This window comes from Melanostigma gelatinosum (genome assembly GCF_949748355.1).
Source record: "Melanostigma gelatinosum genome assembly, chromosome: 17".
NCBI classification, from domain to species: domain Eukaryota; kingdom Metazoa; phylum Chordata; class Actinopteri; order Perciformes; family Zoarcidae; genus Melanostigma; species Melanostigma gelatinosum.
In genome coordinates, this window is record NC_136650.1 from 5,399,121 (window position 1) to 5,422,329 (window position 23,209).

General features: G+C 44.6%; 1 protein-coding gene across 3 annotated transcripts in view; it reads left to right on the forward strand.

The window, feature by feature from the left end:
* Nucleotides 1-1,094: 1,094 nt before the first annotated feature.
* The window catches only part of pleca (plectin a), a 78,688-nt gene continuing 56,573 nt past the window's right edge, over nt 1,095-23,209 (forward strand). For all 3 annotated transcript variants that reach the window (XM_079288415.1, XM_079288417.1, XM_079288416.1), the window contains exon 1: nt 1,095-1,225. In XM_079288415.1, the coding sequence (XP_079144541.1) occupies nt 1,135-1,225 (91 nt within the window). In that variant the 5' untranslated portion in view covers nt 1,095-1,134. The remainder of the gene's footprint in view (nt 1,226-23,209) is intronic.

Genomic DNA, 23,209 nt, shown 5'->3' on the forward strand with positions numbered 1-23,209 from the left:
TGTGTGACTATTATTGTGTACTCTGTTTTTAGTTTATTGTTTTTATATATGATGATTTTAATGTAAAGTGTCTTTGAGTGTCATGAAAAGCGCTATATAAATAAAATGTATTATTATTATTATTATTAAAATGATTGGAATCTCTTCATACTGTATCTCTCACTGTAAATGGCTGGAATTTGATTCATTTTCAGTTTCCCACACCTAAATCCGAGCTGGGCAGTTAAAGTTGATAGATATTATCAGATGTTTACGTTTTGGCTGATGAGCAGTACATATACGAGACTTGTGCCGAAGTATACTGAAATGTCACATCACATAATACTTAATAATCATATGACGTGATGTTTTATACTGCGACATTTCAGTATACGTCGGCACAAGTCTTGGCTTTTGGGCAAGACATCACACGGATGTTTTTTCTGAATTAAAAGTTCTGTCTTCAGCTTTAGTGTCCTTTGCTGTGGTTGTAAACTTGACACACATTCCGAGTTGTTTGTCTTTGAGCTCTGTGGTCCAGCACTGACCCAGTGTTTAGCTCTGGACCGAAGAGGTGTGGTCCTCTGGCACTAAAACGTGAAAATCTGCCGTCATTCAGATTTGGGGCTGTGACGTGACTTTGAGGAGAACCATGTAAGTGTTGTTGTTTTTAAAGCTGTGAATAGTTCAGGATCCACTTGGTGTGCCTTGCCCTCGTTTCTCCAGCAGCAGGAACTCAAATAACCCCACGCAGCTCCGTCATTTGCTTTTTCATCGAGGTAGCCATGTGTGTCTCTATCTGGGGTGGAGTGGGCGCGTGCGGTGTATGTGTGTGTGTGTGTGTTTGTGGGATCTGCTGGTCTGCTTCAGACCGGTATCTCTATCTTTGTGGTGAGCGTCCGCCGCTGTGCCTTTAAGAGGGAGGGTCTGATAAGTGTGTGTGCGTGTGTGTGGGTATTTCTCAAGCTGAGGAGGGGAGTGGTGGTGGTCTGGAATGAAACCTACAGCTTCAGAGGGAAAACTGTGACTGTGGGTGGGTGGGGACAGACAGATAGGTGGACAAACAGCCGGGAGGGCTTTCAGCAGCACTGCAGGAGGACAGAGAGGGTGGACAGTGTGAAGAGAGGTGCCCTAACTCCACACTCAGCGTCAGCCATGTCCATGCCCATGTTTGAGCCCGGTCAGCGGCTGTCAGAGGAGCAGGACTATGTGCAGGCCTATGAGACCGTCAGGGAAAAGTATAAAGGTAACAGCACCCCCCCTTCTCTTCTTCAGTGGTGTTCACTGTACATAACTCAAATGACAGTATGTGTGAATGGGAGGTTTGGTGTGAGTATAGCTGTTGACTGATTTACCGGCATTAATTGTTAAAGAAAACTTCATGTGGGACGTAGAAACAGGAAGTATAGCATTTCTATTGTAGACATTGAATATTGTCTGACACGTTTGCAAAGAGCTGCTGGACAAAGTTGGGTATCAAATCTTTATTATCATAGTTTCAAACTGGTGGAAGTGACACAGTGTCACTACAGTGGTTTCCTCTGCGGTGATTTGTGAGAGCTGAATGGAAAGATGTCTCTCTGAGATGCAGGAGGCTGTGCTGTGGCTTTCAGGTTCAGCAATCACACGTCAATAAAACACAAGCCTGTGCCCTCCTCTGAGCTGGCAGCCGCCTTTGCATGCTTGCTGGGGAATCACTGTGGACCGAGCACAGAGAGGGGGGACATTTGGCCTTTGGTTGCCTGGCACAGGTCCAACAGAGCAACATGAGTGATGGGAGCTACCAGCCAACGAGACGACTCATCAGAAGGACGTTCACATGACTATGTCTGGGTAAACACACCGCCATGACTCGATAGTGTTCATCATTTCAGGAAGCCTGATCAACCAAATAGATGCACCAAATAGATGCACCAAATAGATGAATGTAAAATCTGTCAAAGGAAAGCTGGAATAGATGAACTGTTGAAAGGCTTCTGCTGCAGCCCCGATCAATGCTGTCATACAATGTCCAAGTTGACCGATGCTCAAGCGCCCTTCCATCATGACCATGTAGCACCCAAAGAAGCGCCTCATGTGACGTACCATGATGGTACTCCAGATTACTACATATGAAAAGCTGTATTTACTTCATTATTTCTTTCCAATCCAGACTCTGTCGCTTTTACAATGAAAGCCACAGACCTCTTGCCTATATGTGTCACTCTCAAGCTCAATGTGCAATTAGAGGCAGGTGAATTACAGCAACATCTGGACTTGATGTGGGCTAGGACGAACAGCTGTGCTCTCTTATTCCACTTGCCATCCATATGTAGAGTCGGGCACAAGTGAAGGAGCAGCTCTCTTTCTGTGGAGCCACAAGTCATTTGTACTGTGGAGGTCTTTTAAGGTTCTCTGTGTGTAGCGATATCAAAGCAAGGCATTGTTGCCGAGAGGCAGCATGGATTTCCAGCTAAATCTCTGGTTAAAAATAGGTGAGAAATAAAAGCAGAAATTATGACTGCACAATTTCCACCCCACATACAACAGAATCAAAAGGGCAAATGGGCCTCGTCTGTGTGTGTGTGTGTATGCTGGGAACAGCATCGGTCCATCCAGTCCCAACGGTCTAGTCCTTTCCTTCCCATGCGGTTGCCTACTGTGTGTCACTGTGGGCAGAGCTCCTGCTGTGTCGCTCTGGCACCAGTCTTCTGCCCCCCCCCCCCCCCCCCCCCCATCACAGCCTCCAGTCAACTTCCTGTTACTCGCTCCTGTTTTTGGCTTGATGCTATTTGTTTTAGATAATTGTACATCCAGAGCTAGTGGAAAAGTCTGGACACATCTCTGTGTGAAAGGAGGGAGGTGATGTTTGAAGAGAGGGAAAGGTGTTTCATCAACTGTGGTGTGAAGCTGATCTGGTTTTCGAGCTAAAAGTGTGTTTATTGTTTTGGGGTTTGTGATGAGATGACGGCTCCTTTCTCCCAAGCCACTGCTTGAATCTGTGTGTGTGTAGATGACTGTGTGTGAACTGAATGACTCAAGTAAGGGCCACTTAATGCTGTGTTCATGTCATGTCAGGAGAAGCAGGGAAACGTGTTTTTTTTTTTATTTGTTGAAAGAAACATTTCCAAATGTAGTTTCATTCATGAGTCATAAATAACCTGCAACTGATATTACTCATTTATTGAACGCAGGTGTAATTATTAGCATGACTGGATAATAGGGGTGCAACGGATCATAAGACTCGCGGTTCTGATCGTATCACGGTTGTGAGTCGGGGTTCGGATCAGAGGAGAGTTACATATAACTTTTAGAGATGTCCCGATCACATTTATTTTGCTGCTGATACCAATTGCTGATCATCGAGGATCCGTGTTTTGTTTTGTTACAGCAGCTACTCTACAAAGCTCCAGAGTATTATTTTTTCACCACCGGTCCAAAAATATTTTAAGTGTAACTCATAAAAAGTTCTAGATGTTATCCTTTTCCTTTGTTATAGTCATTTATAGTGTTTATTTGCATAAAAACAGACAATTCATGTGATTAGGAAATCAAAGATAGTGTTTTGGTTGATACATTTTGTCATTGTACTTCATTGTACGTTAACTTTTACAAGATAACATTTGAACACATCATGATAAGGTTAATATACCTTCGCCAAATTGTCATTTTCATTGAACAGGAGCCTGAACGCACCATAATGTAACTGAATGCAACCTCCGTATGTTAGCTGTTAGCGGTGCTGCTAACGTTACTAGCTCTCCAACACACATTTGTTGTTCACAATGTAGCATTATCAGGGATCGGCACCAAGAGAGCATTCATGGCAATCTGCTAGTCGCAAATTTCTACTGAATATCTGTCGATAACGATCGACTGACGTAAGAGTGGTGAGAGATATAGGATCCTAAAATAATATGCCTCATGTACAACTTGTATTTACCGCTGGGAGGTTGAATGTGAATGTTTTTTCCAAAACGAAATGACGTTATCTCACATTAATCAAGTTGGTGTTCTTGTCTTGGGAGGTCTAGTTGCATAAGCTATTGCAACAGGTGAAATTCCCTTGGGAATGATGGCGTGGTTGAGTGGAGCTCTGGTTTATAACAGTAACTGAACAGATCTATTAGTGTACAACAAGCAGCTCTGCTGTAAATACTCACAACAAATATATCCCAGCAGTTTACGCTGTCAGTCTTCAAGTTATTCTGGTTGAAAGACTAAGACCACTTTTGACATTTAGCTCAGTGAGATCAAAAGGCTGCAATAACTAAATGATAAAAGTCTTTCCCGTTACAAATGTTCGTAGTATTGCAGCATCAAAGTATTTTGTGTGCAATCAACGTCTTTGGAATACAAGTCACATATTGCAAATGTTGGATATCTCCTTTTAGAACGAGATTTTGCCATTAAAGCGGTGTGGCTGCATTGTTCATCCTCGCAATGAAGTACTTAGAAAGTCTGAAATACTGAGGCAGGACCATTGCAGGATGGAAGGATTTAAATACAGTAGATCTACCAACACGAACGCCATGACCCCGCCTCAGACTCAGGTGACCTCTGAGCCTCAAGTAAGCATTCTTTCAAGTTCAGTTGGTGGTTTTGCTGCCAAATATCCACGAATTATTTTCAAAGTAACAGACTTTTTCCTCAAACTTTTTGCTTTTAAGATGAATAGATCATCATTGTAAACTAAAGAGAAAACTAGGTGCAGGGCTCAACATCAACAGTTGCTTGCTTGCAGGGCAAGTACCCTCTGTGTGGAATGTCTCATCCAGGGGTCCGATCAGACAAGTGAAAAATATGTGATTGGGAGATCGCCATCAGTGCTTTCTAGTTGCCGATTTTAACATGCCCGATTTTCAATTTTCGACAAGTGACTTTGGCTATGGGGCAAGTAAAACACCTCAGCCACTTGCCCTTTGGGTAAGTAGCTGAAAAAGCTTAATTTCAAGCCCTGAGGTGGCGAATACTCTTTTATAATAAACTGAAATAAACATAAAATCTCCAAAACTAAACGGCGCAGATAAGAGGGTAATTATTTAAGGCAGAAAGACACTCATGAAGACACAGAAGGCCAGTCCTAGCGTAGCATCAAGCTAATCTAGCCGGCTCCTTCGACTCTCATGCAATGGTTTCAGATTTCCCTCATGTTCGGGCTGCTATAGTGGATTTGATAGCTACCGTAGTCATGCTAGTCATAGCTAGTCATGGTGCTCGTTACCCGGAGAGGTTGGAAAGAGATATACATTTCTTAAATGTTATGTTTCTAAGTAAAAGCCCGTGGAGCTAACATTAGCAGAGTATAGCACATCAACACTTCTATGCTACGCTAGCTGCTGAACGTATAACGTTACTGGATGTGTTCACATGCTGAACGATAGCGGTCAGTGTCACGCTCACGGACTAACACATTCTACTTCAGCAGGAAATGTTGGGTTTGGATTCACAGTAACTTAATACAGCATTTCTTCCAGCAATGTCGCCACAGACATCCAGTTCGTAATACTGCAAACATTTAAATATTGTAATACTGATATCAGTTATCCATATGCTCAATCACCATTGTGTTACCCCATTCGTCATTTTAACTTCCAGCTAAACTGTGTTTCACAAGACGATGACAATAGTCTTTGCTGATCTCGTCCTTGTGTTTGCTCTGCAGAGTGGAGGTCGGCATGTGATTAAATTCAACCCAAGGTGGATTTTAAATGTATTCAGTGTCCCACTCCCCCTTCTAAACACTCTTAAATAGGCCTGCAGATACAACAGACCCCTCCGTGTGTGTGTGTGTGTGTGAGAGAGAATACCAGCAGGGTTCACTTCTAAAAGGGCTGTGATAAGTTTATCTTGTAAATCACTGTTGAGCCGGAGCGTCCACAGAGGAGCCCCCTCCACACTTCACTTTCAGTACTTGCCTCAGATCAGTTTCATGCAACTTGATCTCAAATTCAAAAATAGCGCTCGTCCTCAAGCAATGCACGCATGTTGTGCACACAGAAAACGACTCGTATGCATCAATGCTTCATCAAAACACATAACTTTAGCAGTAAGCTTTTTACAATGTAGAAGTTCAGATTTTAGTTTGAAAACATCCACATGGAGGCTGGAGGAGGTTTTGGGATTTGGAGGAAATATTGTGTGCTGTAATGAAATCAGGGCTGGGAGGCTATGTTATATTTCCAACAGTAATGCATATATTAGAAAGCTATCAGACAAAGAATACAAATATGTATGTAAATGTACTCATCTGTGCGTTTCCAGCAACTGGTTTGAAGTGCATAAACTACAGTTGGCGCTATAGGCTACACATGGCTCACTGTGTAAACTCTTGTTTCAATGGACTGTTTGTCTTCAACCCTGAAAGAGGCTCCTAAAGTGAAATGACTATGTCTGCTGTCGGCTTGTTGTGAGCTGTCAATCATCTTCAGACATAATCTGATCAGCATTAACACGCGCTACAAGAAACAGCCATTTAATGACCGTTTCAAACCAATCAGACAAATGAGTCGGACTGTAGCTGTTGGACGATTATGTGGAAATTGTCGAATTTTTAAGCAGCGGTATTCAATTCTTCAGTCTCTCTGCGCTGCATGGACAGCAGGCTGTGTGCGTGTGGTTGGTCTAGAGCAGGGATTCCCAAAGTGGGGTGCGCGAGCTGCCTCTAGGGGGTGCGCGAGAGGAAAAATGTAATGGCGGTGCAGTCCTGTCTCCGAAAAAATACGTTCCCCCAAAACTAAAATGCATTCTCAATTACGTTTTACCACGAACGTATTTTCTCCCTGATTACGTTTGTGTTTGACGTACAAATACATTTCTCATCAACATATCTTTGCTGTACTCTAGTCTTTATTATTTTTCTGTGATCTGCCTCGCCTCTACCCCGCCACCCACGAGTTGTTGACCCGCGGCCTGTTCCGAGGGCTGAAGACCTGACGATCGGGTGCCTCGCGGCGGGGACGGCTGGAGACCTCGCGTCCCAGCGCCAACGAGTGATCGCCCGCCACTCGGAACCATAAAACCAAGTCCCGGATTTCACCCGGGGGACATTCTGGAGGTATTGTGACCGGGTGATGTGCCTCGTTGCTGGGGAGGTATGAGCCGAGAGTGGCGGGGTGTTATGGACGTATATATTACAACTCGGTGTTGTTCCCGTGCGTGGATGAGCGCATTTCTGCCGAAGACAGGCGGCGTGTTGTGGTAGTATTCTGACCGCGTAATAGGGAGAAGGAGAGGCGGTGGTGGAGAGGGAAAAATGTTAAAGAGATGGTGGAATGTATGATTGGAGAGAGAGAAGCGAAAAAGTTGGACGTGATCCCGGTGTCCAACAACACTGTCGCGCGCATCGATGCTTTGTCCGAAGACATCCTGGCTACATTAGTCGGTCGCGTGAAGAAGAGTGAGTTTCACTCTCTGCAAGTAGACGAGCCTACAGATGTGGCCAATCTGGCCAATCGTCCGTTACCTTCGTAACGTTACGTCCGTTACCTTTTCGAAGGCACGGTGCAGGAAGAGTTTTTGTGTTTTTTATCTTGTAAACAAACGCCACGCGCGAGCAAACTGTTCTCTCATTCGTCCGATTTTTATGCGGCTCTGTTGCTTTTTTTTTTTAAGGTGTGTGTGTGTGTGGGGGGGGGGGGGGGGGGTTGGGGGTGCGTGAACCCGGTCGGGATGTAGAAGGGGGTGCGTGGCCTAAAAAGTTTGGGAACCGCTGGACTAGAGGAAAGTTCCAGTCATGGAATTTAGATTTAGTCTGCGTGCATGAACCGAGACGTTGACGGAGTGTTATTTCAGAGAGAGAGCTTGATCCCCGAGGGTGTCTCTGTGTCTTCTTCTGTCTGTCAGAATGATCGCCATAGTGACAAAGACAAACAGCATTCATCCAGCTGGACCTCAGTGTGTGTGTTTGTTTGTTATGTCTGGGGGACTTTTCTTAACCGACAGAGAAGCACGCTATTCTTTCATGAAGTCACTAAAATGTCCGGGTCACTTGTGTGTCCCTTTCGGGCCTCTGGGTGTGGTGACCTCCATTGACAGAGGACGCACTCGTATATTATCTCCACATATGTTCGCACCTTCACTCCATCCCACAGTTCCGTGCCAACAGGACGGCTCAGTGTGCCGTAGATTACCCGGAAATCCTCTCACCTGTCTGCTACTTCACATGAGTTTGTGAGATGACCTGTTTGGTCTCTGTTTGTTCACATGTGCAGCTGAAACATATTGTGTGTCGAGCACATGATGTGTTTGCTTGTGTATGTGGAGTAATTGAACACGACTATCCGATTAGTGAAAACATTGTGTCTTATATTCTGTTTTTAGGTTGACGTTGTAGCATCTGCCTTTGGACCACAAAGGAAAATAGCCTCTTGGCTAACATTTACGGGAATGTGCACTGTTCCTGTAAAAATACACCAATAAATAAATACATTTTGCTTTCCTTTTTTTTGCTCGTTTTACAATGTATTAACCCATTCATTCATTTTTTTAAGATGAATAGGTTTGTAGTTTAGTAACAAACAAGTTCCCAGAGCCACAGAGAGCTACTTCAAACTGCTGGTTCCAACCAACCAATGAAGACTCAAATTATGAAAGTAAATCCTCACATTGGAGCTAATGTGACCAGACATGTTTGTAATTTGTTTCCTGTTTACTGACATGAACAATTAATGCGTCATCTGCTCATTTTCTCAGTCAACTTATTTATCAACCTATTTTTTTTTCAGTATTCACATGATTGTAAGGAACGGCTGAATATTAATTTCTTGGTCAACTAGTCGTTCAAGATAAAGAACCACATGGACACAAAATGATGTCGGAATACTTTTGTTCACAGCTGATTCATACGCAAAGAGAAACTATGTACTGTGAAATTCTCCTAAATGGAAGCTAATGACCATGAAAATAATGTGAAAAGAAGCAAAGGCCACAGTGAATACTGGATTCTGATTGGTAAGAGGTCCAATAGACATTTTAAACATTACGCCATGGCCAACACACCCCCCTAAAAAAGGTGTTATAGTGCCAAATGTAGAAAGCTTTTACATCGGAGAAGATAAAATGCGTGACAGTTGTGAGTTTTGAAGCAGCACTGCTCCTGCAGAAAGAGCAGGTTGCAGGTCATGCCACTTTATCTGGCAGTATTGGATCAGTCCACATTCTTCCACGGAGTCAGAATCCCCTTTGATGATTAATGACATCGGGATGTAATTAGTTTCTTTACTCTCTGCTTTCTTCTGTGGAACAGTTTAGTGTACAGAAAGGTTGAACCATGAACCAGCGTACAGTGAACTGAGCCGAGAGGGGACGAGGAGAGCGGCTGTAACTGAGATGGGATTTGTGTTGGAGCAGAGGATCAGTGTCCTCTCAAACCAGGGAGTCAATAACAGCTGACGTTGATCACCTAACTAACCAGAATGCAAAATATTCATTGTAACAAGAGATTTTTACTCTAAAACTGAATCAGAAAAGCTTTCGACCACATCTCATGGTCTTCATCATCCCCGAGATGTGGTTGAATCCATGTTTTTCTTTTATCATTTCACTGCTTTTTTGAAATGTTTAAAATTGAATAAAAGAGGTCTGTTGCAGAAATGTTGAGCTAGTCAGTTTTCAATAAACCTAGACCTATGAAAATACAGCTAAAATGTGACAAATATAACTGTCCTCATTTTGTAAAATTGCGAGCAGTCAAAGCGAGCAACTTTGTAGACATGTTTGACTGGTTAACATGCAGCATTTGTCATAATTCTAGACCTGTCAATGATCAAAATCACTTGATGACAAAAACACACAATCAGGTGTTTGATTCTCTTCCTGCTTCCTGCACATCTGCTTTAACTGTTGCTGTATCTGTTACTTTTAATGCCAAAAGTAAAAAGAAAGAAGAATAATCAATGAAGTTTATTTGACAGTGTGAAGTCACTGAGAATGATGCCGTCAGGTACGATATTGACCGACAGCAGTGACACTATGAAAGGATGTCTTTCTCATCTGCCTGTGGGGATGATGTCACCGGCGGATAAATGTGTCTGGTCGACTTCTGTTTCCAGGAGACAGTCGGACACAAACTGTCATTTCATCCCGACTGTGTGCTCTGTGTGGTGGAGCTATGAAAGATTGTGAGTGGATGCAAAAATAAACTGAAGTACCATTCCAACTAAAGAGTTGTGCTCTGTAGCGTTGTATCCCCACATGAAGAGGGGCGCTGGAATGAGCCCTAAAACCCGACAATGAGTCAGCATTTTTGCACTTCTGGTTCCCTCGTCTTAAAGTCGATGGGTTTTTGGTAAGATGCCCATAAATAAGTAAGTAAAAACAGTAAATACCCCTTTTACTGGCGCTCCTGTGACTGTGGTGTAGTGTGTTCATAGCCTAGCGTTAACTTTTTACTTCTGCTGATTGCATTCACCCTTCAACAATCATAAAATCGGTGTTCACTTGTGAAGATTATCTTACTGAACAAAAAGTGTAAGTATCATAAAAGTGTATTTTCTACAATAATCAAAAATCCAGTGGAAATATCCCATTGGCTCTTTCCCATCGGAACCAATGCAATGCTAACTTCCTGGTTAGCCCACAACAATACGTCATTCCTGCAGCACGCTGTGTGCATTTTGGGTATTGATTCATTTCTTCAATACCACCATGCAGTAGGAAAACATCAATCTGTCTTTTACGAAGTGCCACCTTCAGAAGAGTCTCACCATGTGTCGACTGTTCATCCTTCAGCCTAACCCGTGTACAGTGTGAGGGTCCTGGGCTGTGGAACAATGGCGCTAACACCCTGGTTCTGGCATGCTCCAGTAAGCCAGACTAATGCCAGGAATGTCAGCAGTGAGCTGACTGGCAAGTTCTCCTTCAGCAGGGTGCCTGAGTTTGACAAAGCACTGCTGCCTTTTCCATGAGTCCACGCCCAGCTACTGCTGAAAACGTGGGAAGGTTATTTACTCGTGGGTCTGCAGCAGTGATTCAACAATAACCACATTTACACTGATTGTGTCTCACCTTTCCATCCAATTCTCAAGGCCGAGAAAGAACGAGCTCGTAGGTGAATCATGTCGCCGACTTATCGAGATACAATCGTCGTCAAAATGCTGATATTCAAAATATCACCGTGTCATTTGAAAACACTACAACTTGTTTTTACTTCAATCAGAGGATTAAAAGGCTCACCATGAGCTGAGAAAATGCTCCGGTCTGCAGTTTATATGTCACAAGTTCATCCTGGTCAAAGTAAAAACAAGTTGACAGAAATACAATTTAAAATCGTATCATACCCAGAAACACTTTGCAGATAAATTTCCTGGCCCTTTAAAAAAATGGTTGTAATCCTCATCCAGGTGGCCCTAGAACAGCCTCTAGTGGATCTCCGTCAGTGCTACACAAAAGGCAGAAGGACGGCCTGAATGTGTCTCTTTCACGGTTGTAGATCTGAAGGACAGTGGACCTCACAATCCATTTTCCATCTTGGCACATTCTGTGAATTCCTCCCGTGTTGGTGTCTCCCTGTTAAGAGCTCTTTCTTTCTTCTGTGTGAACGTGTCTCAAAGAACACACACACACACACACACGCACGCACGCACGCACGCACACACACACACACACACACACACACACACACACACACGTTACTCTCTTGGTGCTCTCTTGTGTTCACGCCTTGTAGTTTAATATCAGCCTCCCAGCATCAGTAAGTTGACAGCGATGGTGTCTCCCACTAAGTGACAGAACTACAGAAGCGTCAACAAAGTTAGTTTACTCTGAGTTTACGAACTGCTACAAATACGTTGCATGCAAGAGATGCTATAAGGCTGCATAGGCTAGCTGTAGGGGTCATAATATAACAGGTATTATAACATGTGTATCCATATACAATGCTTGGTCCTGATTGGCTGTCTGGTGCGTGTTAGTGCCATGGATGGACACAGCGTCGGAGGCGGGGCCTCGTTCAGTCCTATCAAAGTTGCTCAGTGGTGGCACACAGAGCAGGCTCACTAGAGTTTCCTTTAACTCCGCCTCCCAACCGCTCCGGCTCGCTCACATAAATGACAGTTCGTTAAGCCTCTGGAAGGAACTTTGAATTTGGCTATTCATGCATTTTATAACCAAAAGGACCTAATGAATCAAATAAGGGCTATTTAAGTGTTTGTAATAGGAAGTTGATTTACCGTTTTGTCCACTATGTCAAATTGTCCTCAAAGCGCGGCGCTCTTCCTGTATCCAGTTCTCTTGGTTAGCTCTGGTCGACACTAACTAGTGTAAAATATATATTAAAATACCAGTAACTATTGCAACAAATCGTCAAAGCTTCATGCAACATGCTCAAGTCACCATTCAAACTCATTATGATCAAATGTTTTTTAAATGGATGCATGTAAATGCAATAATATAGGAACCTTCTTTTGCACTGCAGACTGTGGACCGGGAGTCGGGTGAACTGAGGAGCGTAATTGTTCTCCACACTTCATCAGACAGAGAAAAGAGAGCACACGGGGGCGGGACTGGGCGAGCATAACGACAGAAGCAGCATTTCATTTGCTCTTTACTTAAGTGTGGTTACGTTCTAAAAATATACATCGTCCACACAGAGTTCATATGCTGCTAGATGCTGAAAGACCGGGTCACTTCCGACTCACTGAAATAACAGATTCAAGGAGGATCATCACCGTTTCTCTGATTTCTGGATATGTTGTTGTGTTTTATTGCTCACATAAACTGTTTGCTCATTTTGAATGTGTGATAGAAGCCGGAAGGAGTGGCAGTAGTAAACAGATTATTTTCAGCTGCTGACGGTTGACTCCCTGGCTGCTCGTTTGTCTGTGTGTGTACGTGTGTGCAGACGGGCTGCAACAACTGCACATGGAGTTTGATATCTCCTTTAGCCGGTCCAGTGCACATGCTCACCACAGAGGGTCCTGGTCCAGCTCCAGCTTCTCACGGCTGAGTTCCGGGGTTGTATCAGGTCCTCCGCCTCTGATTAAGATGGGCATGAGACTTCTGGCTGTGTGTCAGACTGAGTTTTGACACCGTAGTACTGAACAGCTGCACGGAAACAGAAACGTCTGGTCACCCGGGGGTGTGGACTCAGGTGGCTTCCCATGCCACACTGTGACATTTAGCAAAGAAACTTGACTTTCTCCAATTTATAATGGCATTCATCATGTGGTATTAAGTAATAAAAGAAACAAGTATTCATTATATTATGTATCATTTAGATGGCATGAATATCTGTATTCTGACTCAGTCTGTTCTCCTTTTAATAATGTATAGACGGAGGTAAACATGCATCTGTGCACCTTTAAGTTGCAAACGTGAACCTCAACATTTCACAGCATGCACCACCTTTTCCTATATTAAAGGTGCAATGTGTAAGAACTGGCCACACGCTCTCTACAAACAGAGGGCAACATTTCACCTCCACCACTGGTCCAACACAATTGCATGGCTGGAAAAAAATGGTGGAAGAGTTGGATGATGATGAGGAGCTCCTGTGCATTTTTCAGGGTGTGCTCGGGCGTCTCTGCAGCTCTCAACCATCCATTCGGCTGTGCAGAAGTACACGTTAGTATACGTTAGGCATTAGTATGTTCAGCTGTTGTGCCCCATATCCAGCTATTATTGATCTAGAGAAACAGAGCCTTCTTACTGCAGACATCTAGTCTCTTCAAACAGGTGTAGCTAATAACATGAAAGATGGCTGCGTTCCATTTAGGTGTGCCAGCTCCAAGGCTCACTGCCATGGCTTACGGCCACACCTAAATGGAGCGCGTCCATCAGCACTGTTATCAGTTACTGTTGTGCCGTCTCTGCTATAACAAGTCAGAATGTCTGCTGTGAGAGAGGCTGGTTACACACCCCATCATCGCATCCCAGTGTTTATTCAAGAAATGTCCTTCCTGTACGAGCCAAAAGAGTCACATCTGCAGACATTGTAGGTTGTTTACCGCTCCTGAAGAGGTCCACCTTTAAAACGCATTAAGGACAGAGGCTGTGCCATCGGCGTATGAATGGGTGTGGATGTGAATTAGTGTAGTCATGGTAGCCCCCTGCCATCAGTGTACCAATGTGTGTGGATGGGCGAATGGTCAGAAGGCTCGAAAGGCGCGATACAATGCAGGTCCATTTACTTGCGACCGCTTTCGGCTCACCATTGCCCTGACTCAGTGTGTGAAAGCACCTCTGGGCGTCGGTGCTCCTCCATAACACCAACGTAATTCGGCCGGTATACCTTTTTTAAAGTACCGAGTTCAGACTGCCGGTCTCAGGTGTAAGGATTTGAGAACGTTCTGCCCGAGAGCCTTGATTTGCAGGAATAAAAAGTCCTCTGTGAGACAAAGTGAACTAATATTGACATCTGAGGGTCTGTTCTCATCATTGAAGGGTTAATCCTCTCACCCACTGAACCGCTATATTTATTCCCTCACTGTCTCTTATAACTGGCTGAAACTGGCTCCGTGCCGACAAGCATTCATTGATTGTATATAGATTATAAAAGGGATCGTTTCAGCCCGTAGCAAACCCTGAAAATACATCAGTGATGTAATGTAATTCACTGTGCAGGTGGTTTACATCGATTCAAGTGTCCTACTTCAGTTTACTCACTTTAGAGAGAGAGAGAGAGAGAGAGCCTTGTTTCAGCGCACTTCTGAACCCTGTTGTGATTCAGCGCCTGTGCTCGGTTTGTAGGCAACGTGAAATATTTCTGCTATTTCTCTTTTATGATAAAAAGCAGCTGTCAAAGCTCTGCTAGAATATTTTAAAAACCAGCACTGAGAACATTATCATTTGCATTGATTTGTAACGGATGCTTTGTTATATTTTAAGTGAAGTAGTATGGCCACTGAACACTTAGTCAGTGTCCCGTAGCAGCAGTTAGGAGGAAGACGAACCTTTAGCAGGAAGTGGCACCGACGGTGAAACTAGAAGCCATGTGGACATGTGGCCCTGATGCACAGCATCGATCACCATCCTGTAGAGCGGTGTCATTGATCGGCTCACTTATTGACTGAAGTAGCAGCATGACAACAGAAGCAGCGCCGCACACGGACCTACACACAAATAGACCATATGCTGCACAAACCAAACGGATCCTATTTCACAAAGTAAAAGCCCTTTTTCCCCAAAGCGTCTTTGCTGACTCGGTACATTGTGAAGTGGATGATCTGAGCGTTGGACAACACTCGTGATTGTGTTTTCTGTAGTTGAGCTTTCCTCTGTTGTTGTCGTCCTGTTTGACTCGTCAGTTTCCATAAGCAGAGCTTTGATTCTGGGAAAAATGTTGATATCAGAAGTAATATGACGCTGATCCTGAATCCTTAAATGCTTTTTTTTTGACATCTGCTCTATATCCTCGATCTATAATATGCCCTCTTTCAGTCCTTTCATACTGACCAGCAATGTCAGTACTGCTGACCTCAGACACGACACATCAGAGCACCAGCCGCTCATTGGAGACGAGAGACTGCTGAGTCACAGTCGGCATCACCTTCACTGCCAAGGATCTAACAATGTAAAGCTCGAGGGCTCTTGGTTTATTGATTATTCATTAGTAGAGTGGATTGTTTTTTAATATCTTTTAAAACTGTATCATCCCATTAGCATAGATGAGATTCAATTGTACAAACAGCAACTGGATTGCAAAGTTTAGTTTCCTTAAAAAACGCTTAGGTCATCTGAAGCTCTCCGAGGTCCCCTCTGCAGCACTATTCATGAAAGAATATCCAGAGTATAATGCTGAGTCACTGATGCTGCTGTCCTGATGGAGGAGAAATAAACCAGCCAGTGATTTGATATTTCTCAGCTTCACCTTCATTTGGTATTTGATTTAAACAGATCACAAAGTAGACGGTTTGTTTGATCTTCTCGACCAGTAGAGAAACATTATATCTTCACATCACCTCCGACCCCTCAGTCGAAACATTCATCGTTTGACACTTGCTGCATTGTTTGCTTTAGCTCAGCGTTGTGATGTGACAGCCGAGCGCCACGAGGATGAGACGGGACGAGACCGGTGAGAGGTGGGCAAGAAGGGAGACGGGCTTGTTTTTTTCACAATTCCTTCTGCTGACGGGGATTGTGTGCAAGACTGGCAGCAGAGAGAGAGAGAGAGAGAGAGGGAGGGAGAGAGAGAGGGAGAGAGAGAGGGAGTGAGTGAGCAAAAACACGAAGCTTCCAACTTGTGTGGCTGCAGCAGAGCAGCGAGAGGGAGAGCAGGATACGGACAGCCTGCAGCTAGCAGAGAGACGCTTGCATCCTCCGGCGTGGTGTCTGGGTGCAGCCAGCATGGATCCTGCACGGTCCATCCAGCATGAGATCAGCTCCCTCAAAGGTACTCCTCTCGCCCTTCTTCTTCCGACCGCTGTCATCACCGTCATATGCTTGCGGGACCGCCTTGTTTTCCCACAATCCCTCTCTGTTGAGGACTTCCTCATTGCATAGATGCAGGCTGCACAAAAAGTTGAGTTTGGAAGGCTTCAGGGCTGTTTGGGGGTCAGATGGAGGAATCCTAATCCTCTGGTCTCTCTTGCACTCTGCATGTTTTTGTGGATGAAAAGCGTTTGTTCCTTTGTGTCCAGAGGGGATGGAGACAGGGTCAGGGGGGGATGATTGTGCTGAGACGGTGTTTTTATGAGCTGTTACTCGGCTGCTGCTGCATGCGGCACGTTGAATGCGTCTGCACCGGGAGATGCAGAGCAGAGCGGCTGCTGCATCGCCGCGGTAACTGCAATGATACGGCTGCCCTGCCCCTCAGTCGGGGGTGGGATGGATTATCTGGAGTTGTGAAGGAGCGAGCCTTCTTTGTTCATGTCCGCCGCTCGTCTTGGTGAGATGCTTCTGATGTTTACGTCAGCAAAGTTTGCTCCGCCCACCTCCCTCACTTCCAGGTGTCTCACTGCCTCTCTGTCACAGAGGTAGACATCCAGTCGTACAGTCAGTTTGGATGTCTCATCTTAAGATGATATCTGACCGAAATGTGTCTCAAACACCAATCTTTCAAATCTTGTCGGTTTCATAATCCTATTGACCTGTTCTTTGATCGCATTGGGGCTGCATCTATTGATTATTTTCAGCATCTACTCGTCATACAGTTGTTGTCGAGTCTAATCATCTATAAAATCTCAAAAAAGTGCAAGAATCCCCATCAGAATATCCTAAAAATAGACGGGCATCTTGTTCTGTCCGATCAACAGTCCAAACCCACAGATATTCATTATACGATGCTAAAGAGAGAAAAACAGCAATTTTATGATTGATCCGCTAATAATTTCCACTCTAGATCAGATACTTCCTGATTTAAACCAAACTTTGGCAATTTTAGACAAATCACTTTACATGGGAAAGTTATTGCATGTTTGCTGTTGAACAAATTACCTTTTTTTATTTGTTAAGCAATGACACAATGGGTTTTAAAAACGTGGAGGTAACGTTGGAAGTCTTGTTAGATATCGGCACTCAAAACCCGAACGTCCACTGAGTTTGATGCAATACAACTGTAGTAAAAGTTAGCTTGACATGTTGCTGTGACAACCCTCTCAATAGATCTACCCAGGAGGACGCAACCATTTCTGTTCGTTCCTCAACCTGCAAAGGCCTTTCGTCCATTATGTATTCTTTTTTCAAACACTCAGCTGATCAGGTATTCAGACCATGGAGAGTGTGCTTCTTCTGTACCGATCTTTGTGCACCATCTACATTTCACGAAGTCGAGGATTAACAGCAGACTATTGAACAGACACAAAGGCCCCACTTTGAGGAGACAGAACCCAACCGGCCCGGTGAAGCTGGCTCAGCTCAAAGGAGAAGCTTTTTAACATGCTGCTCCGTGTGGAGTCGAGCTGTCTGGCAGAATGTGGTAACACTCTGGAACAGGGACATTTAAATGAACCTGGAGCGGGATAAGAAGGGAGTCCTACCCACTGGGACGGCCCCACAATGCTTTCTCCGGGGGGACAAAAGCTGCCTCGCTTCACCGAGCGCTCCCAAAGGAGTTCCTTAACGTGTCCAACACCGCTGCTCACTGAGTGCTGCTCAGTTCATTTCTACGCATGTCGTCACCTCTAGACCATCGCTCCCCACTGTGCATTCTTGTCGGCTATTTCCAGGCACTTGGTAGAGAATCGGCTCTTAATCACAAGAGCCTGTTGAAGCTCCTCTGTATGTGTTGAGACCAGCGGGGCCACGATTGACACATGGCCTTGGTTACCCATCACTGATGGTGGGGACCTGTGAACCTGTTTCTACCAGCCAGCTTTGGGTCTTGACCCAAATATCTTGAGCTCATTTCAGGCTTATGAACAACGACTGAGGAAGTGTTTTTTTGCTCGGTTTGCTGAATAAAACCCAACATACAAGGAGGATATGAGATTACTCCTTTTCTTTCTGTTATTCTGTCACCTGTCTTGTTTTAGTATTCTTCTTTCTGTTGTCTGATCTTTGTATTGTTTTATTCTACTGTTTGTGCTGGTCATGGACCGGTCTCCCTGGCAATAGAGGTTTGGCCCTTCAAACGGACTTACCCGCTTGAATAAGTGGTCTTTCTCTTTCAAAATCAAACAACAAAAGCAACTACAACGAGGCCCTCTGCTTTTTAACCACGAGCTTGCCTACCAGCCTCTTGGCACTCTTAACCTGCTTTGACCTTTGACCTTTTGGAGCTCTCCTGTTTGCTTTGTCTGTAACTCTGCGTGTTTGAACACTCCCTCTACTCCAGGGTCTCTGTCCAGCCCGTATCGGCATGTTTTCACAAACAGCCGACTGTTGTGAATTCAGGCCGTCTGAAGGTTGTGTGCCGGGCGGTGGAAGGACGATGGCGGGGCTTTTTCAGCAGGGCCGGTTCAAACACGGCGTGTCCAGTTAAAAGGAAGTTCAGGGCCGGGGTCGGTGCACTTGGCCTCTGAGCGGTTTAGGGTTTCAGAACGTGCGTGGCGAAGAGGCAAAGTAGCTTCGTGACAATCGGCAGGTTCACGCTTCTATTCTGCAGATGTAGGTCGAAGCAGATTGAAACAGTACTATCGATTAATGTTAAAGATTAATTGTTTTTCTAGCCAGTACAAAATGGGATTAAAACGTCATCAAAAAACATTTCAAGTTAAAGTAAGAAACATTTAAAGTCCATTTTGAATGGTGACACAAGTGATATACAGTAAACACATTTGTGTTCAGGAGTAAAACATACAGTACACCATATATATATATACAAATAGTACAAATGTTGTGCTTGTCAAGTTCAGGTCTTTGTTGGACTCTTTCAGTTCTTCCCCTTTTCACAGTATGAGTGACTGGAGCTCAGGCAGGGTCCGCCATTGTGTTGAATGTATTAGGAGGTATACAGAGTGCTGAACAGGCAGCCGCTCGCTCGAAGGCCTGCAGGGGATTCTGGGTCATCGGCCGTCTCTTCCACGCTTGCAGCCCTGAGCGCTGAGAGTCGTGTCTAACGCGGAACAGAGGCAGACAGGAAGTGCTTTCTAAAGGAGGCGGTACATGTGGCACATGTGGAGCACGTGCACACTTTTCAACAAAGCTGTGATAAATTCATGCCTTTTTGGTGACATTTAATTTATGACCTTTAGATATTACTTGTCCAATGAAAATATAGTTTTTAGCAGATGTTATTCGTGATGTTGATGTGAGCTCTCCTCATGATGCATTGATTCACAGACCTGATTGCAGCTTCCAGTTGGACAGATAAACAATATGTGGATCCTCCACATAAAAAAATAACTTTGTTAACATCATAACAGGGCTATTATGTGGTTCCCTGATGACCTTATAAGTACATGCTTCAGATTTGAATCAGGAGTCTGGGGACGTTTAAGCATCCCTCTGTGATTTGCTTCCGTATTGCCCTACAATGTCCCGTACATGTGTATCTGTTGGATCTGCAGATAACAGTCCAGCATCAGATCAGCGTTTTCTTTTTCCCCCACTGCTGCACTTTCTGCGTGCCAAGAAATTTCCCAGCATAAAATGATCCAAAGCAGGGGATAAATAAGCGGCTGCTGCACTAAATATGTGTGCAAAAAAAATCTCGATGTGTACGGTCACATTTCTGTACAGTTGTAATTCTTGAGCGTATCGAGTGGCTTCATTCATCAGGCGTGTCTGTCGGATGTTGCTGATGCGTATTCATCCGGCTCCTGCTCAGAGATGTGGGGCTCACATGTCACCCTCCCAGTCTCAGCAGCAGCGGTATTCAGCAGCTCTCGGATGCTTCGGATGCTACTTGAGCTGCACGAATGGGAGGACGGCCACGTTTCAGATTCCTCATCCCGTTTCTGCCCAGCCAGGGGTCGGATTCACTCCAGATGGGAGAACTGGAGCCACGTTATCTTCAGGCAGAGACATAAAAAGACATCGAAGAGTTTATCCCACCCAGATTGAATGCTCATCAATATTTTTACATCAGCAGTAGATGACAGTACTACTGGTGTGTGAAGGTTGACAGCTACAAGGGCACTCGGGAAGCACAGGCCAAATGCTCTACCTCGCAATGTTCACAAGTGTGAAACACAACTTGTGATTTGGATCCACACCAACATTTAATGGGTTCTTCCTTGGCCTGTGCTTAACCCTTCCACCAAGTGTCATGATAATCCGTTTTCCCATAATCCTGCAGAAAACCAAACTGAACTGAATACTACCCCCCCCCCCCCCGTCTTTCCCCCCCCCCCCTCTGTCTTTCCCCTCAGCTCTACTAAATGTTTTAGAGTCTTTCAGCTTGTTTCGGTCTTGCAGCCGCATCTTTATCGGGCTGTACCTCCTGCCTCCATCGGTTAGTCCTTTTGTGTTACTGTGTGACTTTGGTGAACCGGGAACTAACCCGTTAAAACACCAAGGCCGCACAAAAACCCAAACAAAGTAACCGAGTGAGGCAGCAGCATCTCCTGCGTTCTGAGAGCTCAAAGTACTGTTTTTGTCTCGTGTCTTTGAAGAGAGCTTAGATAACGACTAAAGTTCCCCTTCTGAAAGGACTGTGTGATGGTAAAGTAAAGCGGTGAAATATTCTAAATACAGCGTACACTTAAAAAGATTTCAATTTTTCTTTGTCTCAAATAGGTTTTGTTGCTGCTGTCCCGTCCACTTTGCTCTCGTGCTGAGACTCCTGTCTGTTACTCTAAACTGTTGCTGTGCCGACCTCCATCTACTATAAGCAATACACTGACGATGGATAAGCACCTCTGACAACTACATTTCAAAAAACCCGAACTATCCCTTTGACCTTGTTTTCTGACTTTCACTCTATACTGTCGGTTCAGCGCTGAATGGCAGGCAAAGTGAGACTTCGCAGCTAAAGAGGCAGATATTTCTACCAAGTATTTTTTTCCACCCTGTTGAAGGTTTTTTTGGGGAGACTTTCTCCTGTACTGGTGTGAGGGTCCCGGGACAGAGGATGCCACATGTGTACAGATTGTAAAGCAACAGAGAGCTAAAAGAAGAGTGAGTGCTGGAATTGATCTTTTCCCATATCTATTGGATATGTAAATGAGCTACTGTTTGCAAACAAGTTTAAACAAGTTCAATTTATCAGGTTGTGATATGTTGCGATAATGTTTACGGCCCGTTGCCGCTGCCCACATTTAGAAACACAGCATACTGTCAAACCAAGATTCACAGCTTGACAGAAAAGTGAGTGATGGAGTACAAAGCCCTGTAATAATGAACAGCACAGTGAATGCATCGGACCTTCCTGCTGATGATTCAGCCTGTGAGGTGTGCTTGGGGTCTGCGTTCCTCAGTAAGAGTCAGAGTGATCCTGTTATGAGCAGCGTGACTGACAGCTCTGTGTGGCCTCCTGACTTAGCTGATGTGATTACATCATGTCATTAACCCCAGGTTTCCTGTAATTCAGAAGGGCCACGGCCTCCGTAAATTGACACATCCTCTCTGATCACCCGCTCCTTCCTCTCATCCTCCGCTCGGTGGGTCCTGATGACGCTCTGTGTGCTCTGTGTTGTCAGGCAGTAGGGGCATCGGCTGTGGGATTGAAACCATGTGGTTCTTCAACCACTTGTCAGACGAGTTTTAAAATCGCTGCGGCTCCTGACTTTTGAGCTCTCCCTGAAGGGGCCAGAAGGTGGCAGTGTGAGTGAAGCTACTGCAGGCCGATACCAACTGCCAGAATTAGTGGAGGCCTTAATGAGAGTTGTGATAGATATTGGGCTATATTTTTCTCTTCCCTAATCCTAAATGGTCCTGTGGTCTCCACATTAAACCGCATCTCATGCCATTAAAAGCATTCTCTCCCATGGGCCTTGTCCCTCTCAGTCCATGAACAACAGTAACACTGCATGTCTGTGTGTTAAGTGTTCTTTCCATTCTTACAGGCAGTTACATTTTAAAGAGTATGTTTTTGAGATTTCACCTTGGAACCAGCTGCATTTTTTGCTAACTGCTGTGTTTTTCTTCTTCTTCTTCTTCTTCTTCTTCTTCTTCTTCTTCTTCTTCTAGGTAAGTGGCTGTTGCTGCCTAAGACTGTTTGTGGGTTTGAGTTGTGGCTCCCTGGTGATGGAGCGGGCCAGTGGAGACTGTCAGCCGGCACAGAGAGGGTGAGCTCCAAATGCAGCGGTTTTCTCAGACAAGACACGTTTGATATAATTGGGGCTTCTGTCTTTGTCACAGAAACCCCTCCCCCATGACAGCTCTGTATGTGGCATGGCCTTCAAATGAATACAGCTTTTTATTTGACGTAATAATGAGTCGGTGGCACTAGAGGCTGCAGGATGTTCGTCATGGTGTCAGAGAGCTCTTTGATCCGATGCCAAAGTGAGTGGCCTGCGTGTGATTGCAGCTCGGGGCGTCTCTGTCCCCGTCTTCTGTGTCTCTAATGAAACCTTTAACCCCTTGGTGAGAGGAGGAAGTCACATGTGGTCAGTGTTTACTGTCTGAGGACTTGCTTTATGTGTGATGTAGGGTTAAAGCTTGTTATTGTTTTCATTTTATTTATTCTCGATGCAAAGAGTGGTGACAAATGATCATCGCAACTTCTCAGAGCCCACGATGACGTCTTCAGATTACTTGTTTTGTCTGATCAACACTCCAAAACCTAAAGATATTCAACTAACACGGATATACGAATCAGTTGACTCATTGATCAGTCGGGTAGTCGTTTCAGCATTAATTGAAAGTTCTTGACTTGTTGATAGACTTATGAGAAATGTTTGCGTGTTCCAGAGCCTGAAGCTCAAAGGAGCCCAAGTTTCCAATTCCTACACTTCATATACAGATATAGATACATATGTATGTGTTATAT